This window comes from Chlamydomonas reinhardtii, chromosome 1 (assembly GCF_000002595.2).
Source record: "Chlamydomonas reinhardtii strain CC-503 cw92 mt+ chromosome 1, whole genome shotgun sequence".
NCBI lineage: Eukaryota > Viridiplantae > Chlorophyta > Chlorophyceae > Chlamydomonadales > Chlamydomonadaceae > Chlamydomonas > Chlamydomonas reinhardtii.
This window is the reverse complement of record NC_057004.1, coordinates 4,701,873-4,727,150: the sequence shown is the minus strand read 5'-3', so window position 1 is coordinate 4,727,150 and position 25,278 is coordinate 4,701,873. Positions and strand designations below refer to the sequence as shown.

The 25,278-nt window shown below is 65.4% G+C and overlaps 3 protein-coding genes across 3 annotated transcripts; 2 read left to right on the top strand and 1 right to left on the bottom strand.

Annotated features, from left to right (window-relative positions):
- The first annotated feature begins 321 nt into the window (after positions 1-321).
- Positions 322-10,905, top strand: CHLRE_01g032550v5 (uncharacterized protein). Its single transcript, XM_043058660.1, has 26 exons — positions 322-677; positions 854-967; positions 1,147-1,233; positions 1,384-1,479; positions 1,684-1,766; positions 1,941-2,025; positions 2,148-2,248; positions 2,390-2,642; positions 2,757-3,011; positions 3,201-3,385; positions 3,541-3,761; positions 3,876-4,117; positions 4,224-4,337; positions 4,493-4,543; positions 4,738-4,902; positions 5,120-6,176; positions 6,335-6,875; positions 7,046-7,190; positions 7,419-7,503; positions 7,652-7,869; positions 7,982-8,104; positions 8,226-8,426; positions 8,576-8,734; positions 8,903-9,020; positions 9,193-10,335; positions 10,495-10,905. Exons 1-26 carry the CDS (start codon positions 519-521, stop codon positions 10,515-10,517), a joined length of 6,024 nt encoding a protein of 2,007 aa, XP_042928574.1. The 5' UTR covers positions 322-518; the 3' UTR covers positions 10,518-10,905.
- A 4-nt stretch (positions 10,906-10,909) lies between these two features.
- On the bottom strand, positions 10,910-16,931 carry CHLRE_01g032500v5 (uncharacterized protein). Its single transcript, XM_001689550.2, has 14 exons — positions 16,801-16,931; positions 16,541-16,645; positions 16,133-16,257; positions 15,842-15,882; positions 15,293-15,365; positions 14,825-15,019; positions 14,624-14,674; positions 14,348-14,434; positions 13,989-14,075; positions 13,624-13,719; positions 13,207-13,356; positions 12,902-12,997; positions 12,192-12,332; positions 10,910-11,909 (listed from the first exon to the last, which is right to left on the bottom strand). Exons 1-14 carry the CDS (start codon positions 16,844-16,846, stop codon positions 11,712-11,714), a joined length of 1,491 nt encoding a protein of 496 aa, XP_001689602.2. The 5' UTR covers positions 16,847-16,931; the 3' UTR covers positions 10,910-11,711.
- Positions 16,932-17,031: 100 nt separating this feature from the next.
- CHLRE_01g032450v5 (uncharacterized protein) lies at positions 17,032-25,277 on the top strand. The gene is made up of 21 exons (XM_043058659.1): positions 17,032-18,460; positions 18,807-18,888; positions 19,100-19,224; positions 19,367-19,516; positions 19,759-19,998; positions 20,137-20,249; positions 20,421-20,533; positions 20,693-20,805; positions 21,049-21,178; positions 21,345-21,392; positions 21,554-21,691; positions 21,898-22,063; positions 22,399-22,541; positions 22,792-23,040; positions 23,233-23,350; positions 23,487-23,572; positions 23,688-23,756; positions 23,911-24,006; positions 24,194-24,300; positions 24,488-24,644; positions 24,835-25,277. Exons 1-21 carry the CDS (start codon positions 17,163-17,165, stop codon positions 25,039-25,041), a joined length of 3,948 nt encoding a protein of 1,315 aa, XP_042928573.1. The 5' UTR covers positions 17,032-17,162; the 3' UTR covers positions 25,042-25,277.
- Position 25,278: the final 1 nt, after the last annotated feature.

Below are 25,278 nucleotides of genomic sequence, written 5' to 3'. Positions count from 1 at the left end.
AAGACGGGGCGCAGCCTTAACCCACACATACCTTCAACCACAGCCAAGAGCGCAGCTACTTCTGGGCGACCTCGCGCCGCTGAACTGCATGTGTTCACGCAGCTGACCTTATGCTGTGATGGCCGTGTGGCGAAGGAAAGATTACCTGGAGGGGAGGTCGGGACGCGGACGAGGAGGCGGCCCCGACGCGAGGGCTGGGGCAGGCACGGACATCCGAATAAACAGGCTGCAGTGGGAGGCGTCCCAATCGCGCCTGGGAGGCTGGGATCGAGGCACGTTAACCCAATCCTGGATTTAACAGTTTCAGTCAATCATGCACGCCTCGAACTATTGTAATCAATTTTGCTTGGGCGGTCCAAGGCTAAATTTTGCATTTTCGTGAAACCGCTCGACAGCTCCAGCCAGACTCCTCGCGAAGAAGGCCACGCGCCATGGCAATGCTACTTGCAGCTCGCATATAATGCTGCATTAACAGCCTCGCGCCTCAGTTTGGGATCGGTGACGCAACGAGGGGCAGAATGCCGCCGAGGAAAAGCCCGGCTCGCGCGGCGAAGAAGAGCGCCGCGGGCGCCAGCGGTTATGATTTTGATAGTGGCGAGCACGAGCAGGAGGTCGTGGTGCTGGCGGGGAAGCTGAAAGCGGTGAAGGGAAAGGACAACATCGTGAAGTGCCTCAAGGTGGGCGGGGCGGTCACCGAAAGCGACAGCATCCAGTTGCGTGACGTCTCGTGGGCGGGTGGGGGGAAATACACATTGAAAGGGCGAGGTCTCAGGGCGTGCCGCTTCCGTGCCGGTGTGCGAGCTGACGCTGTCGCCACGCTGGGCTGTGCCCCTCCTACTCCCACTGCTGCCAGCAATTGCGGACAATGTTAGAGGGGCTGCCGCAAGACGTGGAGTCGCTGGGCGGCGCGCAGGAGACGCTGCCGGGGCTGCTGCTCCAGCACGCAACCTCGGATAACGCTGATAAGGTGAGGCCGTTTGCGTAGCATGCGCGCGCAACACAGAACCCCAACTCGCCAACTACATGCGCAAACCGTATCACAAACGCCTCGGCCTGAACTGCAATGTCTTCACAGCGCGCCCGACCCAGAAGCGTAATGCCCCGGCCGCCTGCCTTGCCTTGCCCTGGCCATGCATTCCGTCACAGGACGTGCGCATGTACGGCGCTATCTGCCTAGTGCAGCTCATGCGTGTGTTTGCGCCCGACCTTCCCTACGACGACGACCAGCTGCGGGTGCGTTGTGTGCTGTGGCGTGTATGTTCACGGGAATGGAAACTGTCAGTTTCGGTGTGTGAAACGTTTCTGATGCGTGTCCGTCGCCTGCATGGCATGCCTCCCTGTTTCCTGCGGCGCCTGTCTCGCCGGATGCTCCACTGCTTCCAGTTGGTGTACGAGCTGCTGGTGGACTGCTGGTCGCGGCTGGAGGAGGCGGGGCCCGGCTACGACCTAGCCCGTTCTATGCTGGCGTCCTACGCTGAGGTGAGCACACATGCCCGCGCCGTCTGGGTTGGGCACCACCCACCTCCATCTGGGTTGGGCTCTTGGGGCGTAGTGCGGCTCCGCCGAGGTATTCGGCCACTTGCCCTGCTGGGCGCTTGCCCACACCACCCCTGCCCATTGCCGACACTGCCTGCCGCCAGCAACCCTTATTGCTCGTCTGAGTGCTTGTGCTCCTCCCCACAGGTGAAGCTGTACATCCCGCTGCTGGATCTGGAGGATGCTGACCTGGTGGGCCGCACCTTCGCTGGCCTGCTGCAGGCGGTCAGGTGGGGCAGCGGGCAGCGGGGCAGTACGAGAGGGGCGCGGGATAGACAGGCCCGAGCCCAGCGATCATGTCTGGGGGCGGCTACGAGGGTAGTGCGGGCAAAGGAGGGTGAACACGGCGTATCTGGATCAGTGGCAGAACCGTCTCTTCTGTCCTACTTCTTTCCTGGCGCCAGGGCTGACAACGCGGCAACGCTGGCGGACGTGGTGATGTCGGTGCTGCTGGGCATGATAGAGGAGTCGGAGCAGCCGCCGGAGGAGGTGCGTGGGCGGAGTTGGGACAGCAGGGCACGGGTCGGGACCAGAGTGCACGGGTGGTGGTGGTAACCCGCGCCATGCATATGGGTTACGACCAATGCCGTTGGTTTCGTCCTGGTCTGCAGGTGGTTGACATCCTGCTAGCGGCGCTGGTGGCGGGCCAGCCGGCGCTGTCAGGCGCGGGCGCCAAGGCAGCGGCGGCGCAGTATTCCGATGCCGCGCGGGGGTGAGTGAGCAGTGACACGCTGACGTACTGGCGGGCGAGGCGTCCATGCAGGGCGCGTACTCAAGCATTATTAGAACGGATGTGATGTGGGTCGGCTTGGTCCGCAGAAGTATGCTAAGCTGCCCGCCTGAACCTTTGTAGGCTCGCGGCTAGGCTGCTGGCGAAGGGAGGCGACGTGCTGCGCGGCGCGCTGCAGCGACGGGTGCTGTCATGCGTGCGGCGAGGGCTACAGGGACTGGATGCAGCTGGCGGCACTGCAGTGGGCCCGGGCCGGCACAGCGGCCGCGGGGCGGCGGGTGGCAAGGCGGCTGCAGCTGCAGTGGCGACGGTGGCGGCCGCGGCCGACGGTGATACAGGGGGCGCTGCCTACGACCCCTTCACGCTGCTGCACGGGGTACGTGATGGCAGTCGTGCAATCGCGCTCACATCACCACTTAATCTGCTGGGCTACGCAGTCCAAAAATGCAAGCTTAGGGCCTTTGCCTTCCCTGCTGTCGTGCATTCGCAGCTGCACGGCTCAGCCCCGCAGCTGCTGCTGCCGGTGCTCCCGGAGCTCAAGGGCCAGCTGCGTCAGGAGGACGAGCACCGGCGGCTGGCGGCGGCGGCGTTGGTGACGCGCCTGCTGGCGGCGCCGCCGCCTGGCCCGCTGAATGGCGGCGGTGGCGGCGGCGGCGCGGCTTCCTCACTGGCGGTGACGGGGGCGTCGGCGGGTGCGCTGGCGTCGTCCGCGCCCATGGCGGCGCACTACCCGGACCTGGTGCAGGTGCGCTTGCAGCGGCGCCTTGCAGAGTGGCGATGTCACTGTGCATGGCGTGGTAATGACGCCATTTTACGCCCTGGCTTGAGTACTAGATTATGCATGCTGCGTCGTCAACCTTGGCGGAGTGCGGTATGATGGATGTTGCAAACAACTTGCGAATGCAAGAGATCTGTCGCCGCCGTCAACACACAGGAGCTGCTGCAGCGCTACACGGACACCTCGCCGGCGGTGCGGGTGGCCATGCTGGGCCGCACGCCGCAGCTGGCGGCGGTGGCCGCAGCGGCGGCTCCGGACGGCGGGCTGGAGCGGCAGGTGCTGGGCGCAACACGGGCGCGGCTGCACGACCTGGAGGACAAGGTCCGTGCGGCGGCGTGCAGGTGAGGGGCCCACGATGGAGGCCTGGGCTGGAGGGGATTGCAGGAGGGCAGCAGCGAGCGGGAGGGCGACTCGGCTGGAGCTGCGTCCCAGCTCTGCAGCAGTGCTGGTTTTGTATTATGCTGAGTTGCCGGTGCTTGGCATGGCGGGCCCGCAGGGCTGTTTGTGCGCTGGCTGTGGCGGCAGCGGCCGGGCCGCCGACATCGCTGTTGCCCCCTGGCGGCCCGGCCCCTCCCCCGCTGCTGGACAACGAGGTGCTTGCGCTGCTGCGGGAGGAGGTGGCGCCGCGGCTGCGGGACCGCAAGATTGGCGTGCGGCGTGAGGCGGCGGCGGGGCTGCTGGCAGCCTGGCGCGGCACCTGCACCGCACTGCAGCAGGGTGCGTATTGCGCAATGCTAGCGTGCTTGTTGTTTACATGGTGCAGCTCCTGCTAGGTCTGGGGAGTGGGGGCCTTCCCCAACGCAACAGCTTGTATGCCTCTGGTGCGTGCAGGCGCCATGAACATGCCGGGCCTGGTGCGGGCGGTGGGCTGGGTGCCGGCCCGCCTGTGCGCCGACCTGGTTCGCGACCTGGAGCTGCGCCCGCACCTTATGGCGCTGCTGGCGACGCCGATGGCGGGCGCGACGGCGACAGGAGCACCTGGGGGCGGGGCCGTTGGAGGCGCCAAGGCGGCCAAGGGCGGCGTGGGGCTGCTACCTGCGTCACTGGGGCAGCGCGTCGGTTCCGCTGTTTGGGTAAGTGCTTGCCAGAAAGCTTGCTTGTGCGTAAGAAAGTGAGCCGATGCCGATACATCTATCATACCTTCATGTGCCCTGTTGCCTCGCAACTCCACCGGTGCAGGCCGCGCTGTGGGCCAGCTACGGCGCACAGGACAGAGCGGCGGTGCGCAAAGCGCTGGCGCTCAAGGCGCGGGCGGCGCTGCTGCTGCAGGAGCTGGTGGAGTTGCGGGGGCAGGTGGGGCGGGCGGGGGCCGGCGGGATGCGGGGCGTGGGCGGCGGGTGGGGTGGACTGCGCGGCTGGCTTGGAGCTGGCTGCAATGATGTGTGGCCACTTGGGTGGTGCTGTACGTGTAAGGCGCCTGAAGCTCGCCTGTCGCCTGCACTGTGCAGGTTCGGGCGGCAGCTCGTGCCGAGGATGAGGCTAGGGTGCAGAAGCTCAGGGTGAGTGGGGGTGTGCGCCTTGTCTCTCGCAAGCAGATTGTCCCCGTCCGCAGCGCGACTTGCGCAGTCATATGTCCATGAACCCAGCTACCCTCGCTGCCGCAAGGCCCCATCCTGACACCCATGGGACGCTCAAAGCCGCTCTTCCCATCGAACATCCCTCACGCTTGCCCTCCCCTTATTACTGCATGCAGCCGCGCCTAATGCACGTGTGCGCGGAGCTGTCCGCCGCCGCGGGCGGGCCGGCCGAGGGCCAGGCGCGCGGCTCGGAGCAGCTGGTGCGGCTGGTGGGCGAGGCGCGGGACAGCTTCCTATTTGACCGGCTGGCGCAACTGGCCGCGCCCACCACCACTGCCGAGGTAAACTTACTTCAGGTTGCGCAGATCGGCTGATACGATGCGTGCGGTGGGGTCCCCGGTTACCAAGCTGAGATTAAGGCGGGCGGGGTCGGGGAAGGCGTGGATGGGTAGCGGTGGCAGAGGGGCGAAGCGTGCGTGCCGCCCAGCTTGGTAATGCACACGTTGACAGCTGCGCCTCAATGACCCGGCGCCTCCGGACGTCCGCGCACCTGCACAGGCTGCCGCCGCCGCGCGCAAGGACGCACTGTCGCGGCTGCCCGGCGGCGGCTCCAAGGCGCCCGTGGCGGAGCTCATCACCCGCCTCGCCGCTGCCGCCGCGCCCACCCTGATGGCGCCCAGCCACGTCGCTGGCCTCATCGCCGCGCTGGATAGCGCTGGCGGCGCCAAGCGTGACACGTCAGTGGTGACGGCGGCGGCGGCGCTGGCGGTGGTGGCGGCCAAGTCGGCACCGGCAGTGTTCGCGCTGGCGATGCCGCTTGTGGCGGGCGTCGTGACGGCGGCGCCGGCCAAGGGCGAGCTGGCGACGGTGACGGCGGTGCGTGTGCTGCGCCACGCCGCACGCTACTGCGCTGGCACACCGCTGGCTGGAGTTGCGGCGGCTGGTGCGCGTACAGATGCAGACGGCAACGGCGACGATGTGGAGGAGAAGGAAAACGAGCATGCGGGTGCATCAGAAGAGGACGACGAGGAGGACCAGGAAGAGAAAGGGCAAGAGGCTTCGCCAGCGAAGGGCAAGAAGCGCGGGCGCGCCGCGGCGGACAGCACCAAGGCCAGCTCCGCAAGGCGCAAACGCCGTGCTAGCGGCGGCGATGCCGATGACGGCAAACCCTCATCCTCACCCTCAGCTGCTGCCGGAAAGCGCCACACGCGCGGCCAGCAGGCAGCTGCGGCAGACGCGGCAGCTGGCAAAGCGGCGCCAGGGCAAGGCGGCGCAGGCCCCGTGTCGGCAGCGGCAGTGGAAGCGCGTAGCGCCCTACTGGCGTCTTTACAGGAGCTGTGCTTTGGGCCGTACCGAAAGGCGGCCAAGGCGGCAGTGCATGCGCTTTCCATCCTGCTGCTGCAGCCGCAGTCGCAGCCCCAGCAGCCGCAGCTCGCAAGAGGCGGTGGTGGCGGCAGCAGCGGCTCGGGCCGGGAGCACCGGGCGGGCGTGCTGCGGGCGCTCGCGGAGCGGCTGGCGGCGGCGCTGGTGCCGGGCTGCGAGGCTTCGGCGGGCACGGCAGCAGCGATTGAGGCCATGGGTAGCCTGGGCGAGGTGGAACCGGCACTGTTTACAGGTGAGGCGGGTCGGTTGGAGCGGTGCGTTTTAAGGTCAGGGCGGGGCTTGGTTAGAAGACGCGGCACTGCTCGATTTGGTTCTGTGGTCCTGTGGCTTGAAGCGGAGCTAATTCTTGCCTCATGCACCGCATTCGGCTTTGCACGTCGCCTACTGCAGACTACGCCGCGGAGTACGTGGCGTTCATCACTCAAGACTACATGGCCGCGACCCTGCGTGACCCGGCGCGGCTGGCGGCGCGGCAGGCCGCGGTGGCAGCGGCAGCCGTGGCCGCCGACGGCGGCGGTGGCGGCGGCGGGGCGCGTCGCAAGTCCCGCCCCAGCAGTGCACAGGCGCTAGCCGCCGGCCTGGCCGAGGAGGACGACGATGACGAGGAGGACGGCGAGGGCGGGGCGGAGTGGGGCAAGCCATCTTACGGCGTAGCCATGAAAGCTGCGGCGCTGAGGGCTCTCGCGCGCGGCGTCACGCCGAACGCCAATGCGCGTGCCGACGCCGCGGCGCCGCTGCCGACAGCCACGGTGGCCGCGGTGATGGGGCCGCCGCATGCCAGCGGCAACGGCGCGCGGCCATCGACCTCCCGGGCACCGGCGGCAGTGGCGGTTGACGCAGGTGGCGGCGGCGCTGTGGAGGAACTGCTGGTGCGGCTGCTGAACGTGGAGGAGGAGCTAGAGGAGTTTGGCGTGCGGCACGACGTGGACAGGTAACGGCGGGAAGTGATTCCGGGCTCAGGGTGACGCATGAACGACACCCGACATCTAGAATGCTTTCCTGATGATGCAAACCTGTCTATCTGCACTATGCCCTGCGCCAGTCGCACAACCATCGGCTTGAAGGTCTTACCTATTGTCGTTTGGTGTGGGCTGTCTGCAGGGCGCACCTGCGCTACACGGCTGCGCGCTGCCTGCTGCATCTGGCGCGCCGCTACGACTCACGGCTGGGCAGCGCCGCCTACACCGCCCTGGCGCTGGCCATGCAGGACCCGTACATGGAGGTGCGCCGCGACGTAGGCGACAAGGTGAGTGGCGGGGGCGCGGGCATGTGCGGAGGATGCGGCGAAGAGGCAGGCTGAGGAAGAATGGATTTCAAAGGGGTAGCGAGCTAAGGCAGCGGTCGTGAGCAGGATCCGTAGTTACATTTTGAGAGAGATCTACAGCAGGAAGCGAGCTCCTGCATAACCGCACCCTTTCGGACCTAAAACGTACCGAAGCCTACCACACGTGTGTTCTGTGTCCTGTCGCGGCAGGTGCGCATGTTCCTGCACACCGCGCTGCAGCTGGGTATGCGGGCGAGCACGCGATCACGATATGCAGCTATGCTGCCGCTGGCGGGTGAGCGTGAAAGCGCGGCACTGATATGTTCCAAGCTCATCTTGCACGTTGGGTGTGTCCTTCTCGTATTCCACTCACGTCATGTGTGCGCACTTGCACGAACCGTACCAGCATGCAAGCCAACGGTGATATCTACCTCGCCGCGCAGTCGTGGACCCGATACCCGAGCACGCCGAGGCGGCGGCGCGCACGCTGCGCGAGTTGGTGCTTCTCACCCGCAGCCGCATGGCCGCAGCTGCGCTGGCAACCGCCACCGGGGCGGCAGCGGCGGCGGGGGCCAGCTCTCGGCCCTCTCTGGGCGACGCGCCCGAGTTCCTCCTGGCGCACCTGGTGTATGTGCTGGCGCACCACCCCGATGTGGCCATAGTGAGTTAAGGGCGGGCAGTCCTTGGTGTGCTGGAGCCACAGGACGCACTCGCCGCGAGATCGTCGGTTCTTGACGGTGCGCTGACGTGGCACACCCACCCACGCCCTGCAGCCGCCGGAGCGCTACCCGCAGGCTGGAAAGAAGCTGCGCATGAGTGAGGAGGGTGCCGATGAGGATGAGCAAGAGGAGGACACGCAGGGCATCCCCGACCCCGAAGAGTACCGGCCCTTTCAGGTAGGATCCGGTAACTGGGGCCTAGAGGCTGGGCGTCTGGATAAAACGGTATCTTGCATCCTTGTCCTCATTTGATTTGGGTCATCTACAATCTCAATACATGTGTTGCAAATCCTCACAGGACATGCTGCAGCTTGCGCTGGAGGCGCTGCTCGTGCCGCGTGGGCCCGGCCAAGGCAGCAGCGGCGGTGGTGGTGGTGGTGGCGGCGGCGCCGCGGCAAAGCCGCTGGGCTTGCTGGCTGCGGGCGCGGGCGAGGCATTGCCGGCGGTGTGCAAGATCCTGCGCAGCGTCAAGATCACCATGTACGATGCCGACGACACGGTGAGCCACTGAGGCGCCTGGCACGCACGTCTCGCCTTCGATTATTACGCCAGTCATGCTGGCAAGCCCCCCCCCCACGAATGTGCGCCCTTTTGTCACCCCCGAGGTCTGACCCTTTGCGCAACCCCTGCGGCCCAAACCACGTCCAGGTGGACACGGCCGCCAGCACGCGCACGGTGCGGCTGATGGCGGATATGGGTCTGGCGGTGGCGAAGGCCATTGTGACCCGCGAGCTGACGGCGGCGGCGGCAGCAGGCGGCGGCGGTACAAAGGGCGGCAAGGAGGGCGGACGCGCGCGCAGCAAGCCGGTGAGCCAGGCATCCCAAGGGTTAATCGCTGGCATGCACACGGCACGTACATGCACGGCTAGCCCATTTGCTTTTGCAGTCTTTCGTACCTAGCACGCTGCGGGCCGTACGTAACACGTCCGCGGCTGTTCGAAAGCGATTGCGGGTGCCCCACGCGCACACGCACAGGTGGACACGGGCGCCATCGCTGAGCAGGTGGAGGCGCTGTCCTGGCGCGAGCACCCGGGTCAGGTGGTGGTGCCGCGCGCCCTGTACCGCCTGGCGCGGCCGGAAGAGCAGCCCAAGGGTGAGCTGCCTGCGCGCACGCGGTATATGCCTTGCAACGGCTTGTGCTGGTTTGCAGCTGTTTGCAATATAACATATGTCGCATGCTTGCACGTGGCCATCGTGCCAGCCAGCACCTGCTTCTTTCGTCCACACATACGATTACGTGCACCGCATGCCGTTACCCGCAACAGGCCTGAAGAAGGACGGGTCCTGCCTGCCGCCCGGGTATGTGATCCTACTCAGCCCCACCATCGCCGGTTTGGGTCTGCGGGCACCGGCATCCGGTAGCGGCGGCAGCACAGCCGCAGGGCCGGCAGGACGGGGCGAGGACGGGGTCCTGCTGCCTCCCCGGCAGCAGGCATCTGCAGGGTCAAGCGGTGGTGACGGGCCCGGTGCCGCTGGCTCTGGCGGTGTCTGGGGCGGCGTGGTCATGGTGCAGCCGCCGGAGGGGCAGGTGGACGACGACGGTGTGGACGAGCAGGCAGTGGGACGGCGAACAGGGGCTGCCGTTAAGCGTGAGAGGAGCCACGACGCGCCGCAGGCAGGCCGGGGAAGGGGTGCCAAGCAAGGCGCTGGCGCGCCTGCGCGGGCACAGCAGCGCACGACACCAACTAAGAAGCCGCGCGGGGGTTATGAGAGCCTTAGCGAGGGAGAGGAGAGCGAGCTGGAGGAGGAGGACGAGGAGGAGTCCGACCAGGAAGGGGAGGACGAACAGGAGCGGGAGCAGCCGGCAGCCCAGGTGGCCAAGCCGCCAGCGAAGCGGGCGGCTGCTACGGCAAAGCCCATGGATGCGTATGACCTCCCGGAGGAGGACGACACGGAGGAGGAGGAAGAGGCAGAGCTGGCACCACAGCCTGCCGCAGGCAAGGGCGCCCGTGCTCGCGGCGCAGGCGCGAGCAAGAGCCCGCCAGCAGCCCAGGCGACTGAGCGGGCCGCGGCTCCAGCTGCGCGGGGCGGGGCTGCGGCGCGCCAGCCGCCTGTGGATGGCGCCAATCGCAAGGAGGTGCGGGGCATTGGGCCGGCCGCGGCTGCAGCAGCGGCAGCGATGGACACCTCTCCCTCCAGCCCGGATGAGAACGCCAGCGAGGACAGGGCCCCACCACGCGTCACCAGGGGCAGCGAGCGCATCAACGGCTTTGGCTATACCACTGCCGCCACCGCCAGTGGGAAGCCACAGCTGCAGGCGAAGACGCAGCGCCAGCCGCTGAAGCAACACCAGCAAGCAGCACAGCAGCGGGCCGGTGTGGCGGAGGCGGATGACAACTCCAAGCAGCGCTCGAAGCCGCCTGCTACAGCCGCCGCAGTTGCCCAGAAGCCGGCCAAAGCCGCTGCAGGTACGTGATTGTACGAGCAAGTTCTGGGTTCGAAGGGCGGCCGGAGTCCTGGAACAGCTGCTGCATAACACTAAATGCAACTTTTCTCTTTACACCAGACCATAACCAGACCGTAACCAGACAGTAACCCTTTTGCTGTTCCTTTTTTGCCCCCTGCAGCACGGGCTGGACGTAGGTTATGAGTGAGCGGTGTCCCCTGCCAGCAATCAACGGCGGCGCTCCGACAGCCAAAGCCCGTTTTGACGCTATGCACATTGTCTGGCCAGTCCGAGCCAGTTGCCCGGCTGCGTGCTGAACACACGCACACAACCATCGGATGTATGACGGCAGGCTGCAACCAGTGTCGGGAGCATAAGGACTGATTCAGTATTCCCCCATGCCTGCTGTAAGGACCATCTACTGTATGTTTGCTCGATTGCACCAAGAGAACGTGAGAACCCGGTGCTAGAAGGTTGTGTAGGGTGGGGCGCGGCGCCTGGACGAGGGGGTGTGTGCCGACGGCCCCGTTGAACTCGAGAAGATGAAAAGGCCGCCGCCATGTAGGAAGAAATCGTGTAATGGACTCAGGGGTGGTGTATGAGTGACTTGTCGAGTCCTCGCTCCTCATGTTCGGAGAAGCAAGGGCGTGTGTGCTCAGCTAAGCCCCCATACACCCCACTAACCGAGTACGGTAACCGATCACAATTCACAAACGCTGAGGGCGAAGGGATTGTGGATTGGTTGCTGCTCCGTGTGGGTGGGGCACGATTAGCTCACCCCAGCGAACGCGCGGACCTGCTGGCGCAGAAGCGGCGCAGACAGCCCTGCGCATCCACAGGGAGGTTCCCAGTTTGAGGGAGGCTCCCAGTTCGCCAGGACAGTTGGTGGTGTGTGGGGGGGGGCGCATCTTGCCAGACGAGTCTCTCTCAGTCACCCGCCCGCCGCCTCCCATTGTTGACACTTCAGTCCAACCGAGCCATGCAGCAGCAGCAACATACGGTACTTAGGGAGCTCTGCCGACCACTCTTGTGCACACACGCACGCACCACCGCCCACGCATCTGCGTTCAGGTCCAACAGGTCCAACTACCATAACTGTCATACGGTAGCCTGTCGTGCACGCATGCAGCTGCCAAGTCATCCTATCTAAGTCACCTCTCTTTCAGTCCAAGAACTCTCATTATCCCCAGCGCACGCACCCACCCAGCCGCAACTTCCTCATCTCACCAGCCTCCACGGCACTCATGAACGTGCCGGATCAGGTTCCATTATTATGGGCCTGAACTCGTATCACACAGATCAAATCACACAGGCCGTCCGACGTCGTGTCACCCCAACACTCGCACGCTCAGCCAGCATGTCCGCCTCCTCACAAAACACACCCCTGGCCACACCCTATCACCCGAAGCGGAAGGTGAAGTGCATGCCGCCCTGCTGGAAGAAGGGATGCCCGCCGCCGCCGCCGCCGTGCTGCATCTCCTCTAGGTCCTGCCCGCTGTCGTACGCCTGCCGCTTGCCCTCGTCGCTCAGGACCTCGTACGCCTCGGCAATCTCTCGGAACTGCGCCTCCGACGCCTCGCGCTCGTCCGCAGACACCTGACAAAGAAACATGCAAGGGTGTCACAACAGTAATGAGCAGGGGGAGCGGCAGAAAGTAAGCGTGTCTAAGTTGGGGGCGGCGTGCCACAAACGTTTTCCGGGGGGCGACCGGGGCGCAATACGCAACAAAGGGGTGCTGGGGCGGACGGGGAGGTGAAGGCTGTGGGCCGCCGCAACATAACACACACACACACACACACACACACACACGCACGCACGCACGCACACACACACACACACACACACACACACAAACGCACACACACATACCGGCCGCACCTTGTCTGGGTGATACTTCTTTGCCAGGTCGCGGTAGGCGCGCTTGATCTCGCGGTCGCCCGCGGTCTTGTCTATGCCCAGCACCTTGTAGTAGTCCTTGCGCTTGGCCATCTTGAGGCGCCGCTCCGCCTCGCGCGCCAACTGCACATTTGGCATTGTTGGGACAGAAGGCACGAGTTTAACAACATGAGTTATCAGTATTATGCGCGTGGCACTCGCGAAGCCGGGGTGTGCAGAGGAGGACATGGGTGGACTGATTCGAAGATGGCACATACATTCATTTCCATAACGTCAACGTGAAGACGTTACCCCGTTACCCTATGTATCTAGTATTACGTAGCACCATTCTTCATTTCTTCCCAGCGTATTTAGCTCGCCGCTCGGGCCAGTCTTTTCGGCTGACTGGGTTACCCCCGCGGCTACTTTCAACCACGTCCCGTGCCCGTGCCAGCCCCTACCCAGAGGGCAAGCACAAGCCTGAGCGCATGCAGCCCACTGAGCAGCTGCAGCCGCACACGGCAAAGAGGCTGCGGCTGCTGCGGCTGCTGCGGCTGCTGCCGCGCAGCAGCGCCACCCGGCCCCAAGCAAGCTCCTCTGCCTGCCATGCTTGGCTCCAAACGCTGCTTCCAGCCGCCATTACACCGCGCCCCCACACCACAGAACTCGTCGGCGCTGCATCCTCTCTCTCCCCGCTTCCCCTCCGTGCCTACCTCGTGGAACTCGCCATCGTTTTGGTGCTGCGACAGGAACTCGCGCGCCTTCACCTGCGCCTCATCGAATCGCTCCGCCTCGAGCATTGTGCGCACCTGCGGGTCGTTGCAGATGGACGCGCGGGTGGGCAGCAGGGAAATGCAACAGAACGGTACGGGTACGCAAGGTGCGCCAGCCAGGCGCTGCACTGTGCTTCCTAGCGGAGACGTGCCGGCGACACGCCCGCCGGATCCCATCCCTTTCCCTTGTGCGGTCGTAACATATGCCAGGCCCGGCAACGGCAAGCGCCCAACCCACCGCCCACCATGAGCAGCTTGGCCTCGCGGTGTCCGGGCGCCAGGATGAGGGTGTTGGCGCAGGCCGTGATGGCCAGGTCGATGCGGGCCAGTGCGGCGCGCGCGCGGCACAGCCCGAACCACAGCGCCTCGTTGCCCTTGCGGTGGTCGCGGTCCACCTGCAGGAGGGGCGGGCACGAAGACAGGGAGTTCCAGGCATGCCTTGTTGGAAGGCGGCGGTGTGAAAATGGCAGGTGGAGGGGAGGCAACAGCAGACGTTGGAGGCGGGAAGGCCGTGAGGCTTTGACATCCCAAAGCGCGGCAGGTCAGCCACTGCCAGCAGCGTGTGCTGGCGCTAGATTCGACTAGCAGCACGAGCCACGGCGCTGGGGAAGTAGCGCGCCCGCTGTCCTGTTTCCAGACGGCGGCGCGGGCGGGATACTCACGTGCAGGGCGTCGATGTATCCCTTCTCCGCGGCCTCCCAGTCCCGCGCCTCCAGAGCCTTCTCGGCGCGGGCGCGCTTGCGGTCGTAGTCCTTGACCTGTGTGCATGGGGAGGGTCAGGGGGTAACATTCTATGACAAGTTAAGTGGTAGACGCTAGACAATCGTGCGGAACAGCACGGACCGGGGGGGGGGCTGGGGGGTCAGGGGGCCTGTTCGAATGCGAGGGCGTGGAAGGTGTAAGCGGTGCCCATGATTGATGCAGTCGGAACGAGCGGAAACCGTGTCGGTCACCAGTAACCGGCCACCACAATGCTACGCCCACACCTCCCTGCAGCTGCTCACACAGCCGGGCCAAACAGCCCCACCTTGTTGAACTCCTTGCGCGCGGCGCCGTGGTCGGGGTCGTACTTGAGCGCCTCGCCGAAGTGGCGCTTGGCCATGTCGTGGTCGTACTGGCAGCAGGCGAGGCAACAGGGGGGTTGCAGCGGTTTCGGGCGTCACGGCCAGGGTGGTGATGGTAAACCGCCGATCAGTGCAGCGGCCGCTTCGCCCATGCCCATGCACGACTCCCTGACCTTCCCTTGTTTACTGGAACACACATCCCATCCCACCCATACCACGCACGCGCACCCGGCCCTTAACTTGCCCCCTCACACGCACGCACGCACGCACGCACGCACGCACGCACGCACGCACGCACGCACGCACTCCGGCCGTCGCTCACCAGGTAGAAGTAGGCCCTGCCGCGCAGCACCAGCGCGTCCAGCTGCCGGTCGTCGGCCTTGACGATGCGGCCGGTGACAGCCACAACCTGTGAGTCGTGAGTGAGCAGGCGGGTAGGTGGGCGGATGAAGGGGCAGACGGACGGGGCAGGGTAGGTGAGGCGGGCGGCGGGGACAGCAGGAGGTGTGGAAGCGGGTCGGCGGGGGTCGCGTTGGCTTGCAGCGGCTGGCGACACGGCATTCAGCTGAGGGGTACAGCCCCAGTGCCTCCCACCCACCTGCTCGTACTCGGCCGCTGCGAACATCATCTGCGCCTCCAGCACTTGCGCCTGTCGCATGGAGGTGGATGAGGAGCGATTGGCATTGCGTGACAGGTAACTCGCGGCACCTGCCGGTGCCTATCCCATTTGTCCTGCCTCCAGGTGTACCGCTTCCCAGACCTGCCTGCCTTTCGTAAATCGCCTCACAACTGTCCGCACCTGGACACAGTCGGGCGAGTCCTCATACAGGCTCTCCAGAGTGGGCTTGATGCGCTCCAGGTCCGCGGCCGAAGTGTTAGGCGGCTCCGCGCCGTCGCCCGCCGCCTTGGCGGCCTCCGCCTTGGCCGCCTCCGCCGCCCTCACCGCCGCCTGCACCGCCTCCATCTTGGAGCGGGAGGCCAGCGTGCGTTGCAGCTGCGGGCAGTGCGGGTCCAGGCCGACAGGCAAGAGCGCGCAGGGACGGTCTGAACTCAACACGTGTGCATGCGGGCGCTGTCCCCTCGTGCAGCGCGCGGGACAAGCGACGCTTCCAGCCGGCAGCAGCTCCGGGACCGCGCCCCGCGGCCTCTCTCTTTCTCTCTACTCCATGGATACGTGGCCTTTCCCGTACGTGGAAGCCTGACAACCTCCTTCCTTCCTGCTGTCCTCCCGTGTAGCGGGCATAGCCAGCGCCCTGCCGCGCCTCACCTCCTGCTCCGCAACCTTCTGCCCCGGTTTCAGCTCCAGCACGCGCTTAAAGTCCCGCTCCGCCGCGTCGTAGCTGCACGATTGCGGCGTGAACGTTGGTCGGGCCAAGCAGGATGCATGCGCGGTTTACGGGCCCTGCGAGCGGTCCCTATATGCATCTGGCACTGCGTGCTGCGGCAAAACTCGGAGGTTTAGCATAGGAGCGGTGGTTCGAGCACCAAACGTTTCCCTTGTTTACCCAACACAAATGCACTCGCACACACATGCACACACACACACACACACACACACACACACACACACACACACACACACACGCACACACACACACACACACACACACACACACACACACACACACACGCTCGGTACTGTTAGTATCCGAAAGTAACTCCGACGCCGTCTGGGCGGGCTTCGTTTTGTTGTTGTTTGTTTACACACGCGCACACACCTGCACAAACTCGCGCGCGTGTGTACACACATACATACATATGCCCCCTTCCCTCCCAATGGATGGCAGCGGCTGCGTGCAAACCCAGTTACACGTACTTGCACATTTGCCGCTGTAGCTTGCCGCGGTTGATGTAGCCCTGCAGTCAATAGCCACGTGTGGTCAGGTACAGGGCTCAGACTGCTGTGCCCTTCCCGGGCCTCATTCCCACATTGTCGGCGCTCCATGCTCCCTCAAACAGCTACGAGCGCGAAACCCCAGGAACCATCAGCCTCTTCCCCACCACCCTGATTTAGCTCGCTTCCCCTTCCTCTCCAGACTCCATTCGCTTCTGACGGCGTTCTTTGTGTCCACCCCGCTCGCCCCTTTCCAGTCCGGCAGGCCCCCACCTGCACAAAAGCATCGTCCAGCTCCACCGCCTTGTTCAGATCCCGAAGCGCCTGTGTCAGCGACCGCAGGCTGATGTAGGCGGCCGCGCGCTTTGTGTACAGCAGCGGCTGCGTGGATTGCAGGTCTGTGCGGGGAGCAAGACCGGAGGAGCAGGGAGCAGGCATGGCAGCTCGACATGTAGAGGCGTGGTACATGTGTGCGGCAGCACCGAGCGGTTGCATCTAAAGCAGGCGACCAGCGCACGCACAGTGATGCGAGGCTGCTTGCCAAAAAGCCGGCGTCTAAGGCAACCCCATAACTTCTTGAGGGCACGTCGGTTCGGGGCCACCGTGTCCCAACCACCATCGTGGGCGCGAGCAGCACACCAGCCCCCACGCAGAACACATCATCGCAGTGCGACAGCGTACCGATAGCCTGGGAGTAAAAGCGGACTGCCGAAGAGTACGTGCTAGCCGCGAACGCTGCATCGCCCTGCTTCAGCAGCTCTCCTACATCATTGCCCAGAGCGGCATCTGCGTACAAATGTGGCGCATAATGTAATGCTGAGTACTATGCCCACAGAACCAAGGAAGCCTGGAAATTTCCATGGCCATCCTTCTCAAGGAGGTGGGCGCTGGGTGTATTGGCGTGCTGGACTGTAAGTAGGCTATCTCAGACGTCATCGCACCTAGTAGGAGAGCGCCAAAGACGCAGGCGAGCCCAAGGGCACGCATACTTGGCAACCTGCCAACGCAGGGCTCTCTTGACAAAAGAACGGTAGACCAGTCACAACGTGCTATCCAAGCCCAAGCAAAAGAAGCAATGTGCAGGCTATGCACGTAGCCCAATGCATTCTTATGAAGAAACCTGCATGCGACTGATGTTACTTCAGTTACGCGGATACACACGCATGTAAAAAGAATAGATCTAGCTTCAATACGCGCTACCGAGTCCCATCCCGCGCTGCTGCAACTGCCCTTCAGGCGCAAACTGCATTCTTTCCCGGTCTTGCAATGCCCAGGTACTAGCATATAGTACAAACTGGCGATAATGACACCGGGGCGGGCCTGGCACCTGCTGTTCGGGTGCAGTCTCTTGACCGCTGTGCACTGCATGGCAGCAACAGCCGCGGAGCTGTCGACGTTGAGGGATGACAAACAAGGCAAGATGCACACATCGACGCCGTGGGGTCGTCTGCTACTGGCAGCGGCTCCCAGCGAGGTCACGTCCCCCGACGTGGCGGTCGGGGGAGCGTGCGCCTCGGATATCCTGGCACACTGCAAGCACCTGCTTAGCAAGGACGCCGGCAAGGCGGCTCAAAGGAAGGCTAGCCTCAGTTGGAAGATAGTGCAAGCGGCGAAGCTGGGACACGCCGCCAGCAAGGGAAAGGGCAAGGGGAAGGGCAAGTCGAAGAAGGGCAAGAAGCCCGCAGCTAGCCAGGCCGGCGCGCAGGCGGCGGCAGGGACGGGCGCCGCTACAGGGGGCGCGGCTGGGACAGGAGCGGCTGCAGGCGCGACCACAGTTCAGCAGGTACACCACCGGCACCTGATGCAGGCAGGCGGTGCTGATGCCGGCGCCGCGGGCGGCGCCAATGCGGCCGGGGCAGCTGCCGCCAACGGCAGTGGCGCCGGCACAGCTGCCGCTGCGACAGGTACCGCGGCTGCCGCTGCCACCGGCACGGGCGCGCAGCAGACCGCTGCTACCACCGGTGCTGCCACCGCCGCGTTGGGCACAGCAACAGGTGCAGCATCAGGTACAGGTGCCGCTGCTGCCGGCGGCGCCGCCACCGCTAGTGCACATACAGCCACGGGCGCGGGCGCTAGCAACCAGACGGCTGCGGCGACCACGGCAGCAGCGACCACGGCAGCAGCCAACACCGCAACAACCACTGCCGCTGCCACGGAGGCAAAGTCTGCGGGCCAGGGCGCTGCAGGCGCTGCGGCTGCTGGCACAGGCGCGAACGGCACATCAACTGCCGGGACTGGGACTGCTGGCGCAGCTGCCGACAAGGCCGCGACGACCACTAGCACAGCGGGCACTGCCGCCGCAGCTCAGACTGCCGCCGCCACCACCACAACCAAAACCGCCGCCCAAGTCAGCACTACTGCTGCAGACGCCGCCGCTGCTGCCGCTGCCGATGACGAGGCCGACGATGAGGCCGACGACGCGGAGGAGGATGCAGACGCCGCCGCCGCTGCGGAGGTGTCCCTGGAGACTAAGGCAGCGCTGGCGGAGCTGAACGCGGCGGAGTCGCAGCGGGACGACCTGTCTGTGGCGCTGCTGCAGCTGGGCCTCACCAGCCCCATGACCAGCGGCCTCATGGCCATCGCGACGGCGCCGCTGGCGCGGTGGGTGCGGGTATGGGGACACGCCGAGCACGCTGACGAGCCATGGGGTGTGTGGCATAGGTTGTCGAAGGCGAGGGCTGCAGGGAACTTGAGGCACTGGAAACCTGGGCTGTCGAGAAGCAGGGATGCGATACCAGCACCTATGGGGCACCGGTGTGAGCGGACGGGTGGCATCAACGCAGGCCGGTGTGATGCGATTGTGTGCCTGGAGCCTCCCATCTGGGTCGGGCAGGCGGGCGGTCCGCTGGCTCGCTGTTCGCAGCGACAGGAGCGCACGGGGATGCACGCACCCGACATACCCGACCTGCCATCTGAAACGCCGTCCCAACTGGGCCCCACTCGGCAGGTGCCTGCGCGGCGTGATGCACGCCAGCGAGATGTCCATCAGCCCCAACACAGCCGACGTGGCGGACGAGTGCAAGGCTGAGGTGCGGCGACGGTGTAGGGACGGGGCCGCGGGAGCGGTTGCGGGGGTGCAAGTGGGTTAGGAGCGGGCGGCAATCCTGGGATGAGCATTACGGTAGCATCAGCATCGGCAGTACTGGATGCGGCCCGCAGTCCGGCTTGGGACGTCATGCACATATGCCGGCTGGCGCTGTCCTCACCGTCTGCAACCTCCGTGTCTCCTCCCGTCCCCAGGTGCGATCGGTGCTGATCAAGCGCGCCGGCGATGTGCGCTACGACCCGCCGCTGCTGGCGGCGTGCGCGCACGACATCATCACCCACTGCGACTACCTGGGCGCCGACACCGCCGGCGTGCTGGGGTGAGCTGCGCGAGGAGAGAGGTGGCCCCAGATCGCAACTTCGTTGCTTCCTCTGACGTGCTGGCCAGGGGCTGTGCCACAGAAGGGTCCCCGACTGCTTACCCGGTACCTGTTCACCCACGAACGGCCTGCCGCCCCGCAGGTGCCTGAAGCTGAACAAGGGCGCGCTGCTGCCGGGCTGCCGCGGCGCGGTGACGGCGCGTCAGGCCGCCGCCGCCGAGGACCTGGCACTGGACCCCGACCTGCAGCGCCACTGCGGCGCGGAACGAGACGAGCTGTGCCTGGAGGCGGGGTGAGCGGCTGGGGGGGGAGGAAGGTAGTGCACATCGCCGGGCCCTGCCAAGAAGGAAGTGCGAAACGCCAGGGCCTGGCCCACCTTAACCAACCTGTCACGTCCCATGGCACGCCCTCTCGTTGTGCCCGAGGTGACGACCCCGCTTCTTCAAGAAAGTTCAGCGGCAGCCGCGTTGCACACGCATCCGCGTACGCGTCCGACCGCTAATCATGCATGTAACCTCCCTCTTTCATCCGCAGCTGGGGCAGCGGCGCCGCTCAGGCCTGCCTGCTGGGCCACGTGCGCGGCTCGCTGCCGCAGGTGTTCTCCGAGGTCATCTTCCCCACCTCGCCCGCTGCCGCCGCCGCCGTCGGCAGCGGCGGCGTGGCGGCCAGCGCTGCGGACGCGGCGCGGCGCCGCGTGGAGCTGTCCGTCAACTGCTCGGCGGCGCTGGTGCAGCGGCTGATTGAGGAGGGCGAGGACATTCGCCTCAACTTCAGGTGCGGGGCGGGGCCGGGCGCGTGTGATGCCTTTGAAGAAGAGGGGACGAGAGACAACGGCCTGGCAACACTTCACTGGGCCGGTGACGTGAACGTCCCTTGAATGGTCCGGTCAAGTCTGTTGCCCGCGCCACACAGGTTGTCAGCGGCGTGTGCGGGCGACAAGCAGGCGCTGTGCCGTGACGTGCGGCCAGGCGGCGCGGCGGTTCTGCGATGCCTGGAAGACCACATCGAGAGCCCTAATATGCAGGGTGCGTGGCAGATGGGGGCACCCCTGTGGGGTGCGGCCGTCGGAGGTGCAGGGCCGCAAACGATCTGGGTTGGGCACAATCCTGCAGCTAATGCGCACGGTGCTTCTATCACGAGCAGCAAACCGCTGTTGCACGCATAACATCCTGGCTTTCCCTTCTTTCTACGAACAGAGGAGTGCCGCGACGCGCTGACCGAGGCGCGGCAGCTGCGCTCCCTGGATGTGCGTCTGGACCACACCTTCACCGCCTACTGCGGCACCGACGTGCGCACGCTGTGCAGCCAGGTGCGGACGGACGGGGGGCATGCAGCATGTTTACCACTACAGCATCCGCACGCACGCGCCGCTTACGCCGCCCACCGGCCATACGGTGTACATTTGCTGCTGCTTCCCAGCCCCCTTCTCGACCTCACCCCTCCCCCGCATGTTGGCGCTGGTCCGCAGGAGGTGACGGACCAGCTGGACGGCGCGCCGCACCAGGTGCCGTTCGGCCTGACGGCGCCCTTCGACTGCCTGCGCGGCAAGCTGGAGCTCGTGCGCGACGCCACCTGCCGCAGGTGAGGTCGCAGGGCTGTTGCACGTGGGTTGCACGCGGGATCGTGCGCCGTGCCAGGTCACTCCAGGTCACTCCAGGTCACTCCAGGTCACTCCAGGAGCTCCGCTAGGATCTTGCACTGGCCGGCCGGCGCGCGTCTCGACCCTGCACCCTATACTGCTACAGCCTTGAGCATGTCAGCAGCAGTAGCAGTCGCCGTAGCGGCGCCGACGCCGCATCCCCTGCCGGCCCGGCCCCCGCGCAGGCACATGTACGGCTCGGTGATTGCGGCGTTCAGTGACAACCGGTTGGATGCGGGCCTCATGCGCGGCTGCCACCAGGAAATCGCGCTGCACTGTGGCCAGCACCCCGCGCGGGCCCTTGAGTGCCTGCGGGTGAGGCAGGGGCGGGCGAGGGAGAAGCGGAGGGAGAAGGTTTGCGGGGCCTGGTGTTAGGAGGGGCCGCTTCCAGGCGTTGGTTGCTGGCGAGGCCACGGTTTCATCAGGCGGGCATGTGAGCTGATCGTGCCAAGCACCCCATTGTCGCTACCGCTCCACACAGGACAAGATTGAACAGTTTAGCAAGGAGCAGTCGGCGGCCGTGCTCAAGGTGCGCGAGCGGGTCTTTGCATGGGCACGGAATTTATCTCTGTAAGCAAACCCGGCTGCTCCCGAAGTCCTAACATGCGGCGCAATGCTGTGGTGCCCCCACATGAGTACATGACGTCGCTAAAGCTTAAGCTAGCATGCACGGGATCGCCCACCGCGCAGGGCAAGGTGTCGGACACGTGCATGCGGCTGGTGGTGGAGCGGCAGCTGCAGGCTGCCACCGACGTGGCGTTCGTGCCCGACCTCATGGAGGCCTGCGCCAGGGAGCACGCCACCTACTGCGCCTCGCCCGACTTGGAGGTGAGGGAGGGCGGCGACGGGCGCCCGCGGCCACCTCCGCCAGCACGGTGCAGGCGCTGCGCCCTAGCAGCCACGGCCCTCAACGCACCTACCACACCGAATTCCGCCCTGCATGTATCCTGCAAGGCCGCAAAGCCACCCATTATCTGGCAGGGCCTCAACATCACACGCAACGCGAGATTCCTGATGCCTTCCTTGTGGTGCAGGGCGCCCGCGCGCTCGAGTGCCTGGCCGACCACCGCACCGAGTCCGACTTCGGCGAGCGCTGCGGCGAGGCGCTGCGCGACTTCCTGGCGGAGGCGGCCCACGACATCCGCACCATGCGCGGCCTGCAGGCGGACTGCAAGGAGGAGATCGCCAGCATGTGCAAGGGTGCGCAGGGGGCGGGGAGGGCGGGGGCGGAGGCAGAGGCATGGAATGGGTTGCTGGCTTGTGGTGTGAGGGTTCTGCTTCAAGTGGTCGCTCGGATGGGCTCGGATAGTTTGCGCTGCTCGTATCAGCCATGTCCACGTGCAAGCTGCAACATCTGCATCGCTGCTCTCACCCCCCGGCGTCGCCATTTCATATGTGAGATTTAGTCACCCCGTTCTCCACATGAACGGCTACCCCCACTCCCCCGCTCGGTAACAATTCTGTTCCCAAGATGGTCTGCCGTCTATCACTTCCCTACCTAAATATCGATGTAATCCCCCCCCCCCCATCCGCAGGCATCCAGCCGGGCGAGGGCCGCGTGATCAGCTGCCTGCGCGACAACCGCGCCAACATCACCGGCGACCTGTGCCGGCGCCAGGTGCTGCGGCTGCTGGGCTTCCTGGTGGAGGACCACCGCCTGGACGCCACACTCAATGAGGTGGGGGCACGAGCGCGTCCGTACGTGTCTGCGTGTGTGGGTGTGGGTGTGTGCGTGTGTGGGTGTGTGCGCGCGTGTGTGTGTGTATGTGTGTGTGTGTGTGTGTGTGTTTGTGTGTGTCCGCATGTATATCATTCTGCGCAAGGCACAAGCCTACCAACATTTGCGCCTCAGCAACAGAGACGCTGCCTCTCCCGGCTCACGCATCGCCCGCACCGCCAACCCCATTCCCATCCCCGCTCCCGCTCAGGCGTGTGCCAGCGACGTCCAGAAGTTCTGCGGCGGCGTGGAGGTGGGTGACGGCCAGGTGCACGACTGCCTGCGCCGCTCCGCCGACCACCTGTCGCCCGAGTGCCGCGCGGCGGAGGAGGAGGTGGAGCAGCTGGAGCACGAGGACGTGCGGCTCAACCCCAAGCTCATGCGCGAGTGCCCGCTGGCCGTGTCCTCCTTCTGCGGGGATGTGCCGCCCGGCGACGCGCGCGTCATCAGCTGCCTACAGGTGCGTGCCGGGGGAAGGGATCCGGTGCGCATGTGCATGTGCAAGTGCCTGGCTGTGGTGGCAGGCGGTTTTGGAGCGGGAGGTGGGGACGGCTTGGCGAGCGAGCGAGCCTTACACGCTGCCGTGCCGTGGTAACCACTCTGCCGTGCCGCGGTAACCACTCTCCGTGCCGTGCCGTGCCGCGCCTCGCAGAGCAACATGGACAAGGGCCACTTCCCGCCCGGCTGCCGCGCCGCGCTGCTGGCGCTCACCGACCGCGCCTCCACCAAGTACTCGCTCAACTACCGCCTGCGCCTGGAGTGCGACGAGGGTGAGCCGGGCGCTGCGGCGTGGCCGTACCGTAGTGCGGGGAGCAGGACAAGGCGCAGGGTCGATTGCATGTATTCCCATTGCCGTAGTGTACCGGTATACCACTTAATCGCCTGGACGATTTGTACTGCCTGCAGACGCGGACCGGCTGTGCCCCGACGCCGTGGATGAGGCGGGCCAGTCGCGCAAGGCCAACACCGGCACCGGCGGCTCGCACAATGAAGTGCGTGCCAGGGCACTGCGCGGCGACACGTGGACCGCTTTGCCGTTTGCCTTGTTGTTCGCGTCTGCTGACACGCTGTGTTTCACGTATTCCTGCTGTGTTGTGCCTGCTGCAGGAGACCACTCTGGCCTGCCTGGCGCGGCAGTCGTCGCAGCTAGGGACTTCATGCCGCTCTGAGCTGCAGGTATGACGCACGCCTAGATGCGACCGGCATTGCAATGCCGAATCTCTCTGCCGCAGTCTTGTGTTGCCAGGCGCTGAGGGTCCATGTGTCGCTGCACCCCGGCCTACACCCGAACCTGCACCCCAACCTGCTGCTGCCGCTGGTTGCTGCCCAGGCGCTGGTGAAGCTGTCGCTCAACCGCTACCGGGTGGGCATGCCGCTGACCAGCCAATGCGATGGCGACGTGATGCAACGCTGCCAGGTTGACAAGGTGAGAGTGGGGGTGTTTGAGGGGGTTTGAGGGCTGTCCGCACGGAGTATGCTCACATTATTGAAAGCGGGTGCAAAGGCGGATGGCGGGTGGGGTCGTGAGAGCTACCATAAACCGTAGATGCGTGGATACCCAATGCCAACCCCGAACTCGCCTTGAACCTTGTCCACACGTCTGGTCGGCGCAGTTGGCGGCGCCGTTCCTGCAGAGCGGCTACGTGCTGGGCTGCCTGGCCAAACACGCCGCCAAGCTGCACAAGCCCTGCTGGGAGCTGGTCTCCACCATGGACGAGGGGTGAGGCTGGGGCGCTGAGGGGTGCTGGCTCAGGATTTCTCGGCTTCGCATTGTTAGTCTTAAAAGCTTTCTCGATAGAAGGGACACGGCGGAGGCAAGGAGGCGACTGCCTACACCTCACAGCTGCACCGCGAATGTAATTGTGATGGTGACGGTTTCAACTCCGGCGGCTTCGCTGAATCCGCAGGCAGTTCAAGCGCGCGGCCGCTGCGGAGAGCACCCACTGGGCGGCACAGGGCGGTGGTGGCAGTGGCGGCCCGCTGGACGCCAAGGCGCTGGCCAAGGTGGTGGCGGACGTGCGGCGCGACCTGGAGCCCCGGCTGTTCAACTCCGTGCACGAGCAGGTGCGTCATGCCAAAGAGTTCAGACCGTGTCGGACTCCCTCGGCGGCGTGCATGTTACCGGCTGCGTGGCCTGCGATTCCTGGGCGTTGTTGCCTTACTTGCCGTTCGGCAGGCGCGTTGACATGCCGGCAACGCACGCTGACAATGGCGCCCCGTGTTGTGTCCTCTCCATACTGCCGCGTCGGCGCAGGTGAACCGCAACGCGCACGTGGTGGCACGCAACGTGTCGGGTGCGCTGCTGATGAGCATTGCGCCCAAGGTGAACGCGCTGATGCACACCACGGTGTCGCTGCTGATGCTCACGTTCGTGGGCATTGTGGGCGCGTTCCTGGTTTGGAGGCGCTACACGGCCGGCCGCGGCGGGCTGCTGGTGGTGCGCAAGGACGGGCGCGTGTGAGGCTATTGTAGCCATGCAGCGTGCGACGTTTGTGCATGGGGAACAGCTGTGTTCGTGATGGGGGTGATAGGTAGACGTGACCAACAGGGCGCTGGTGACCATGGTGCCGTGCGTGACCAAGCCGTGGGTGTGAAGAGTTCAGTGAGCACAGCATGCGGCCACGCGTTTTACTGAGTAGGGAAGTGGGCGAGCAAAGCTTAGGACGGTAGCATGCAGACAAACAGACATGTGGAGGGG